General features: G+C 40.2%; 1 protein-coding gene across 2 annotated transcripts; it reads right to left on the bottom strand.

Annotated features, from left to right (window-relative positions):
* Positions 1–1,706: 1,706 nt before the first annotated feature.
* On the bottom strand, positions 1,707–8,736 carry tefb (TEF transcription factor, PAR bZIP family member b). Of its 2 annotated transcripts, none has more exons than XM_077618410.1 (4): positions 8,526–8,736; positions 5,213–5,725; positions 4,252–4,463; positions 1,707–3,917 (listed from the first exon to the last, which is right to left on the bottom strand). In XM_077618410.1, exons 1-4 carry the CDS (start codon positions 8,626–8,628, stop codon positions 3,702–3,704), a joined length of 1,044 nt encoding a protein of 347 aa, XP_077474536.1. In that variant the 5' UTR covers positions 8,629–8,736; the 3' UTR covers positions 1,707–3,701. The 2 variants fall into 2 exon arrangements, with proteins under 2 accessions (XP_077474536.1, XP_077474535.1); XM_077618409.1 differs by lacking the exon at positions 8,526–8,736 and adding an exon at positions 6,434–8,509.
* Between the last annotated feature and the right edge of the window lie 1,160 nt (positions 8,737–9,896).

Genomic DNA, 9,896 nt, shown 5'->3' with positions numbered 1-9,896 from the left:
AGATTGTAGTTCCCTTTTTAATTATTTTATCACGGTTTTATTTTTATTGCAAAAGCAAAAAATATTATTATTTTAGTATCAGGTGGTAGAAAATACAACTGAAAAATAAATGAGTTTTTTAAGGGAATATTTACCGTTTCCCCCTTTTTTTATTTCAAGGCAACATTAAATAGAAATAAATATAATTGACTACTTTTTGAATGCTTCTCAAGGCAGATTGTCATAATCATGACATGATATAACAAATGTCTTTATGGCTCGTTTAGTAAATTATGTCACTTTTGATGAAAAGTTGGCATTGATTTTTGAAGGTCTTAACATCATCTGTCATAACCATCCGTTCATATTTATGACAGATGTCATGTCGTAATTATCAGTCTCATGACATTGTCTTAAAAAGCAATCAAATAATTATTATTTTTCAACAGTTTAAATTCAAATAATGCTTCATATTTGAATTTTTTGCTAAGGAACTCTAAAAAGAAGATTGAGAAGATGTTTACGTCAGGTCAATTTTCCCAAACGATGAACAGCCAATCCAAACAGTTGCCAATCAATGACTAATAAATGAGTTATCGATTCGTTCATTAACAGTCGTCAGACGTAACGGTCCTCCGAGGGGAAACCAAAACGAGGATGTGTCCCACGACTTGATGAGTTTGACACCCCTGCACTACCGCCTTGTGAAAGTGAAACACAGAAGAAAACGCGTAAGCACCAACTGATCAGGTGAATCTAGATATAGATCAATTTGCAGTTCATAGGAAATAATCCACACAGTGATCAAAAGATGCCATTTTCAGTTGACGTTTGCCCCTTTAGGAAATCGGCGGTCCGCGCTGGGATGGTTGAAAAAAAATCCCAACGCGGGTTACTCTGCATTAAAACGCCCATCGGAAATGCGTCAGCTATTCAGTGACGGTTAACACACGTAAGTACACTTGGTGTAAAACATTGATAGAAGACAAAGTAGACTGGGTTTCATGCATTAGGATCCTGGACTACAGAGGATCGAATTTGGAAGCACAAAAGACTTTGGGACATTTCCTTTAAGGAATTACATTTTTTACACACAATATCACTGAAATTAAACAAGCAATATAGTCAAATACAGGGTGTTATTGCCACATTTACTGGCGCACGAGTCGACGGATCAGACAGAAAAAAGGGCAAAATAATCTGTATTATACAACTTGTAACAGTCTGTAATGTTCTCGGTAAAAGAGGCTGCCATTCCAGCCACTCATTAAAAAAAAAAAAGACAAATGGACATATAGACTTTAGAATATTAGCATTTACTGTATATGCTCTCTACTTCGACTAGGGCTGGGCGATAAGGCGAAATAATAAAAGTTTCTTAATTTGGTTTACGATTTCTGTTAATAATTTATTTTCACTCCCTACTTTTTAAAGTGACAATAAAAATAAAAGATAAAGAATGCAAGTTTCACCCTCTATTGGGTTTAAGAGGGTACTTGGACGATTCGCCGAAAGACGTTGCGCCGACGGACAGTTCGCTGAACGGACGTTTCGCCGAAACGGGATTCACGCGCTCGCCCCGCCCCCGGATCGTGTGTGTACATGTTTTTCAACTTCGGTCCGCGGGCCATATACGGCCAGTTACAGATAACATTCAATTAGGAATAACAAGGGCATGTACTGCCCCCCGCTGGACATATTTCTAAATACAAGTACGTACTACAATGTGCTGCCATTTTTTTATATATTTTATTTTATCCTTGCGTTTAAAGTAGTAGCCATTTGGAAATTACGCAGAACAGTATGTGACAGAAGAAATAGAGAAAATAAAGTAGTAGTAAGAGCCCCCAAAAGTAAGGTAACCAAAAAGAACAAAGAGCCAATCTCTATCACGGAATTAAAAAGCAAAACAATAATTAATTTATTTTTATTCATTTGCAAAAATACTTCTAATTCATTCATAAAAATCGACTTATCGCCCAGGCGTGACTTCAACTATCACTTGATTCATTCTTTTTGAAAGAATTGGTGGATGAGGTAACTAAGAACATACCCTGCCTTTGTGTATTAGACACACATATATGTATATATACAAATATATGTATATATGTGTATGTATATATGTGTGTATATATACATATGTATATACACATATATATTTATATTTATGTGTGTTTAAGTATATATTGACGAGACAAAGAACCCCTTAAAACAATAGAAATATATTTTTAAACACAGTTAATCCCATTAGAGTCCCTGCTTAGTCATTGGTTTCATTAAACGCATTTTCCTCAACGGGATAAAAAGAATCTGACATATTCTTGTACATCACAATCGACAGGTGCATTATTAGCATCAGAATAAATACAGCACTCATTGACTATTTGGCAAATATAAGGACTAGCATCGGATTAATAAAGACACAGTCAAAAAAAATCCCTGTTTTAGGATACGAAGACCTCGAAAACGATCATTTATTTACAGGCTTTAAAAAGAGTCGCCTTGGGGACAGCTAATTATTTTCCGACAACAATCCAGCCATCCATCGCTACACTACCAATGGGCAGTCGAGGGCCGTGAGCGCCCTCTACCTGCAGAGTGTAGTAAAATAAACATCCTAACATACATAACCCCTCCACAAAAAGGAGGGCCAGCGATTCCTTCAAACCTGAATTTGAAAAGCAAACTCTGCCCTTATTATTGTCAAAATGAGTTGAAATATCTCATTTTACACACAGACCAACATGACCCGGTACAATTATCCGGCCTGTTGTTATTATTTTTCTAACTTTCCGCCATTGACGGTGCTAGAAGTCCCAATTACGTGGCATTCGAGATTTCATTCATACAGATGGGACGCCTCTCGCCGTCAATGGCAGCTAGAAAGTTCATCTTTTAGCAAACCGTTCTGAGATAAGTACGAGGACTTCATGCATGTATTCTATTACGCTACCGTCCCTCCCACAGTGATAATAAGGTACCCGCAACCACGACAGTCTTTGAAGAAATAGTGCAACAAAAGATTAAACACTGGAGATGAATTTACATATAGTGTGTGTGTATATGTGTGTGTTTTACTTGGTTAGAAGACTAAATAAATTCTCAGCCGTCGTTCCTCCACCACCTGAGGTACTGGCTTCAGTTCCTTCCAGATCCAAGTACCCGATTTCTACTCCAGTCTTTATCCTGTCTCCGTATCCTTTTTGAGAATTAAAAGGAATTAGACACAAATGTATGCGCGACACAAGGGAAGTGGCCACCATTCCAAGTACACTCAAACTTTGGTCCACTAAAGGAAGTGCGATGCAGTGATAAAAAAATAAAATAAAATGTCAAAAAAAAAGATTAGTGTCTATTATGTGTTATCAGTCTGCCTTTTTCATATTTCCTGACTTCTATGAAAGTATCGAGACCAACTGTATTTTGCAACACGTCTGCACGTATCCGTGGGAGTGTCATCGCCTTCCTCTAAAGTGAAGGAGCCAGGCGCTCTCCACAGACCTTCCCATGACCAGTGCTCCCAGTCTATCCCACCCTATGTGCATCCGCAACTCCGGCGCCAGGTTCAGGCCCCGCGACCGGAGTTTGACACAGTGACCGGAGGTCAACAAGAGTGCAAATTTGGTTTTCCCTCGTGTGTTTGTGTCTTGTGTTGAATTCTGCGGGGAAGGAAGTTTTCTGCTTTTGTCAAATTGATTGATGGCGGAGTTTGAGGCGGGTCTTTACAGCAGTCCGTACTTGGCCTCGTAGCGGGCCAAGGTGGCCTTGCAGCGGCCGCAATCTTTTCGCATATCGGCCACTTCCTGTCGCAGGGCTGCGTTCTCTCGCTCCAGGAAGGAGGCGCGCACCGTGATCTGGTTTTCCTTGAGACGCCGAGCGTCGCGGGAACGTTTGGCGGCCACGTTGTTCTTCTTCCTCCTGGACCAATATTTATCATCCTGCGAACAAAATAAAATGAATAAAAAGGGATGTTTTCTGACTTAATTTATTATTATTATTATTATTTTTACAGAACTCATTCTGTGATATTCACGTGATAGAAGATAGGAAAGACTAGGGTATAACAGGGTGAGTAGTGCTGTGCGATATGGAAAAATATATATAAACAGTCTTCCCTCGATTATCGTGACTTCACTTCTCTGCGATTTTTTTCTCCTATTAATTATTTTTAAAAGTCTATATTTTTAGGTATTTAAGTTCATAAAATTGTGAAAATCCATTTGTCCATCCAATTGTTTTTTTAAATGTGAGCAAATAAATGAGTGAGGTTACCTTCTGTTCGGACGGAACAAAGACTTTCTTGGCCTTCTTGATCATGGGCTGCGGCTTGAGCTCCTCATCGGAAAATTTGTGTTTACGAGGATTAAACAATTCTCCCCCCGGTACACTGGAAAGGACCAAGTCTGTGGGATCTGGCTGGAAGTTAACATCCACCTCAATGTCGTCCGGGTTGATGGGAGACGGCACGTTATGCTCTCCAGTACCTGTCGGTAAAGGAAAAGATTTGCTTCTAAGGAACACTCATAACGGGGCAGTCTGGCGGTAGAGTGGTTAGCGCGTCGGCCTCACAGTGGGGGACCTGGGTTCAAATCCAGGTTGGTCGACCTGTGTGGAGTTTACATGTTCTCACCGGGTACTCCGGTTTCCTCCTGCATTCCAAAGATATGCATGGTGGGCTGATTAGACACTCTAAATTGCCCCTAGGTATGAGTGTGAGCGGGAATGTTTGTCCGTCTTGTCAGGCTCTGCGATTGGCTGGCCACCAATTCAGGGTGTCCCCCGCCTCTTTTTGTAAATATAAATATAAATATATATATATATATATATATATATATATATATATATATATATATATATATATATATATATATATATATATATACGTGTATATATATACATACATATGTATGTATATACACATACATATGTATATATACATATATATATACACATATACATATACATATGTATGTATATATACATACATATACACATACGTATATATATATATTCAGCCTGTTATTGCTATTCCTATTTTTACTATTTTAAATGCCTTTCAAGATTACATTTCTGTTCTTTGTTTCAGATTTTAGCAAATAAAATTTCCCCAAAAATGCTACTTGTGTTTTTTCCCCAAAAATGCTACTTGTGTTATTTTTCCCCTTTCAATGTGCATTTTTTTGCGACTTGTACTCATGTGAGGCTTATAGTCCGAATAATGCAAATTCCTTACCAGGATTGTCTTCTTTCACTTCCGCCACTTTTTCCTCACTGAGCAAGGCTTCATCTTCTTGATCCTCATCTTCTTCGTCGTCATCATCATCCTCCAATTTAGCAGGCAGTAGCGTGATGACAGTCGCCGCTTCGTCTGGCTCTGGGCTTCCCGTCGAAGTGTCGGGGAGAGGCGACGGAGACGGCGACGTTGCCGTCGCGCTAGCTACGCTGGCAACCTTCAGGGCGCTCTTGCCTTTTACTCCCTCCGATTCCAGAGTCTTCTGCAGCTCCTCATCCTCCAGGCTGGCCGGGATGCCGTTCTCCAGAAGGAATTCGTCCAGATCCATGTACTCCAGATGGAAGGTCTCGCCATCGTAGGGGATGGTCTTCTCCCAAATAGCTGGGGTCAAGGAGGCTGACACCCCTCCGGCGCTGCCCCCACTGCCTCCCCTCGATACTCCACCGACGTTGGCTGCAGCAACCCCGCCCCCTTCCACATCGTCAGCTGAGCCCAGCTTCTCCTTCTCGAGGTCTGATTCCAACAGAAAACAATAACCGGAGTTCAAATCATCAAATCGGGCGTGTGGGTGTATTAACAAAAAGAGAATAAATAATTCAATGTCGCATGTTCTCCTGCGTGGTTTTCTCCGGGTACTCCGGTTTCCTGATCTCATCTCTCATCTCATTTTCTGAACCGCTTTATCCTTCACTAGGGTCGCGGGGGTGCTGGAGCCTATCCCAGCTTGGTGACCAGCCAATCGCAGAGGCCGGTTTACTCCCACATTCCAAATAACATGCAGGGTAGGCTGATTGGACACTCTAAATTGCCCCTAGGTATGAGTGTGAGCGTGAATGGTTGTCGGTCTCCTCGTGCCCTGACCACCGATTCAGGGTGCCCCCTACCTCTGGCCCGGAGTCAGCTGGGATAAGCTCCAGCACCCCCCGCGACCCTAATGAGGATAAAGCGGTTCAGAAAATGAGGGAGAATTCAATGCCGAGGTTGGGATGACAGGCGGTTGTCAAAAGTGACAAAATGTATGTTCCACTAATACAATGGTCTACCCGTGCGGCTCACAAAATTCAAAGCAAAAAGAGACGGGTGATAAATGCTGAAATAAGCCGTCCTAATTGTTAGGATTGGGGGCGTATTTCCAGAGCGATGCACTTGGAACTTTGTGTTCTTTTTCATCTCGTCATTACATGTCACATTCACGAACACTTTATGCTACGGAGGTCTTACCGTCGTCGCACTCCTCTAAAATGTTAGGAGGTGGGATGTCCATAATCTTCTTTAAAACAAACAGGCAAGACTTCTGCTTAACTGATGGCTCGACGCTCGAGTCGCGCTCTAGCGCGACATCCATCGCTGCTTTTCCGTGCATTGTTCCCCGCAGAATTTAGGAAATAAACACCAAAGGGAGCACCTTAAAACTTCTACAATTGGCAAAGCAGCCCGTCGTCAAAAGAACACGGATATGCGGAAACTACACTGCCCCCCTTTGTGCTACCCGTGCCCACCCAAAGCGCGTGTGAGATATTCACGAGGCTAAGACACGCCCATTTTCAAATTGTAGAATCTGATTGGCTGCCTTTTCATGTCATGTATGTATGGCGTCTTTATTATTTTTATTATTTAGTCACTTTCCGTTTACTAATTCGGTCCAAACTGCTTTCAGTTCGACTTCGAAATCAGAAAAATATAAATACATTTTAACAAATCAAAATCGCTTAAAACACGATTATTTTTTTAATAAAATCTAGACTTGTTAGAACCCCGAAAAGATCATTGTCTTATGTTTACTAATGTGGCCACAAAACCGACAATAGTTGTTTGCAGACATCCCTGCAATCGTGTGGCGAGAACACTCGTGGCAAAACACGTGCCCCCCGCCCTCACTCGCTCACGTGACGGTACAAACTGTGGAGGGGGCGTGGCCGCGTGCTCCGTCGCACGTGCTGTAACTGACGAGCTCGTCTGTGGAACACCTGCCCTCTTTTTTTCTAGTGACGCATTATTATTGTTCATAATAATATTAAAATACCATTTAAAACATACAAACGTAATTTATAAACATATATCATTACATGTAACGTTGTCACTATGAATAAGAGCCGGTGTATATAAAAGTCAGTATCGGTTATTTATTTTCGGTTTTTCATCAAGAAATATGGGGAGAAAAACAATCTTAATTCATGTCGACCTCGGTGGACGACTGTTAACATACGATACGGCATCAAAAAGATTGTGTTTATCACGTTCTGCTGCACGCGATGTTCTTAAAGCGAGAGGTGTGCCAGGCAAGCGAGTTGGTTGCCTCGCAGAATATATCAGATTTAACGCACAAAGTGTTCAAAGTGCACATTGCCGCAACCGCACGTGTTTTGTTTCGTTGTCCTTCAGAAACACGAGACTGGACTAAAACGAGATAAAGCAATCTTTCACTAACATACTATCGAGCTGCAGCTCAATATTTTAATTAAAGGTGAACAAATGGCTAAGTAAATCAAAATTGGTGAGTTGAGTGACTCATATTGTCTTAAAGGGGAGATATAAATATATTGTCAATAGTGTCCTCTAGTGTTTTTAACAAAAAAAAAACCCAGTATTTTACAAAAATAATCTACATTTCGTCTTTTTAAGAAATAATTCATTTACAATATTGTTTAATACTATATTAGTCCATATTAGGCAGGCGTGATACGCACCAATTTTCCAAACATTTAAAGAAATGATTACTAAAACCAAAATATACAAACATCAAAAATATGAAAACACTTGTAATATAAACACTATATGAATGCTGGTAAGTGACATCAGAAGTGTATGTACGTATGTTTTACGCGCCCATCATTTACCATAACAGCCAGCAGGGGGCGCTTGGTGCGATTGCATGAGAAAACATTTGTTTACTTTATTATTATTAAAGCTTTAGGGGCAATTTATCCGGTTGATACACGATTAAAGCATAAACATAGTTGTTGTTCGGGAGTTCAGTGAATAATATACAATTATACATAGCAATGAATGAACAATGTGGAATTTCCGGGTCTTCTGAAAACACACGAATGGCAGGCTATAATCGTGAAAAAAATGACAAATAAAAAAAAAATAACAGAAAGAAAAAAGGACTACATGGATTTCTCAAAAATCAATTGGAATCAGCATAAATCCGCCAAATCACAACATATTTTACATCCTGACCACATCCCAGATGTGTTTTAATATTACTCAACCTAGAATTAAACAGAGCCAGCCAACTTATATACAAATTACAAACGTTTTAGACTTTTATTCCGACATCTGGCAAAAATGATAAAACATTTTGACTCACCCCCGTCATCAAAAGCTGGGAAAGAGAAGGGATAGTCAGCCAAGGATCTGATGAGATCAGGAACTTCTCCCCTATCTCCGAAGATGTGATTAAATGTTGACATCTTGAGGGCTGAAATGACTAACAAAGTGTACGACGAGACGGTGCTTTGAGCTCAAGACTTTCCAACAACTTTGCAGCAAGTCAGTGGCATCACGGGGACTCTTGCATGTGCCTGAACAACTTGAATTTGAATAACCCCTGTAAGCCCCGCCCTCTGGTGTGTTTTCCACAAAGAGAGAGGAGAAGACGCACGTCAATCTCGCTCTTTAGCCAATCAGAAGGAAAGGGGCGGGTTCGAAAAGTAGAAACAACAACCCGCTTCAGCACATGCTTGACACGAGCACATTTGCAACCACGCACTTCTGCACGTGGGAGAGATGGCTGCGTGGGAGGGAGGCGCAAATGCGCCACCTAGCGACCAATATCGCTGGGGATAGGATGATTTTTTACTCGATCAAAGGGTAAGTAAAATGCAGGGTTTACAGAGTGTATGTAGAAAAGATATTCCAATGTATATCACTAATTTTTTTAGGTATCAACCGATTATGAGGTTCTGCCAAATTAAGCAGGGGTGGAAAAACACACGGCTCTCGAGCCGCATGCGGCTCCCTGGCCAAAATGAATGCGGCTCTTTGCTTCTTATTTTATTTTGAATTTACTGTGCCTCTTTTCCTCGTTTCATGTTTATTTTTATTCTCTCTTAAACACACACTCAAATTTATCAGGGCTCATTTAAAAACAAATAATAGATTATATTTTACAAAATAATTTGGCAGATTGGATTTTTTTATGCCGCTTTTGATGTAAAATGTGGGTATTTGTGTCTAATTTGTTCACCACCCCTGGTATTAGGGAATCTTTAAAAGTACATGCATCCAAATATCTTTATCTGCAAAAAAAACTAACACTGTGGCAATACAAAACTAATGATATTAGTACAGTAGTTTCAAGAAAGCAAAAAATAAAATCAACATAATGTTGCAGATAAATGATGTTGGAATATTTAGTTTGACATAAATATGCATGAAAAGTAAAGTTGTTCATCCGGTGTTGTGAATTTATTTTGTTTGTGGTTTTCACTTGTGTATGACAATGCTATGTGGGAATTTAAATACAAATGTCATTGGTTTATTTTCATAAGGAATGAATAGCTGCTTTTTTTCCAAACACAAGTTTTTTTATGTTGGTAGTGTTCTTCCCCCAATGTAAGATATTGGTTTGTTAAAGTGACACCGGCTGGTTAAGACTAGAATCAATGCATTCATTCATTTTCTGTTTATTCGGTTATCCTCACAAGGGTCGCAGAGGGTGCTGGAGCCTATCCCAGCA

The sequence above is a fragment of the Stigmatopora argus genome, chromosome 14, assembly GCF_051989625.1.
Source record: "Stigmatopora argus isolate UIUO_Sarg chromosome 14, RoL_Sarg_1.0, whole genome shotgun sequence".
Lineage (NCBI taxonomy): Eukaryota > Metazoa > Chordata > Actinopteri > Syngnathiformes > Syngnathidae > Stigmatopora > Stigmatopora argus.
This window is presented reverse-complemented; position numbering and strand designations above follow the sequence as displayed.

Excerpts from the sequence above, each read along its gene's own strand:
- tefb (XM_077618409.1), bottom strand. The coding sequence starts at position 6,575 with ATGCACGGAAAAGCAGCGATGGATGTCGCGCTAGAGCGCGACTCGAGC. Across the intron at positions 5,726-6,433 it reads TTTAGAGGAGTGCGACGACG|ACCTCGAGAAGGAGAAGCTG; the intron begins GTAAGACCTCCG and ends TGTTGGAATCAG. Across the intron at positions 4,464-5,212 it reads AGTGAAAGAAGACAATCCTG|GTACTGGAGAGCATAACGTG; the intron begins GTAAGGAATTTG and ends CTTTACCGACAG.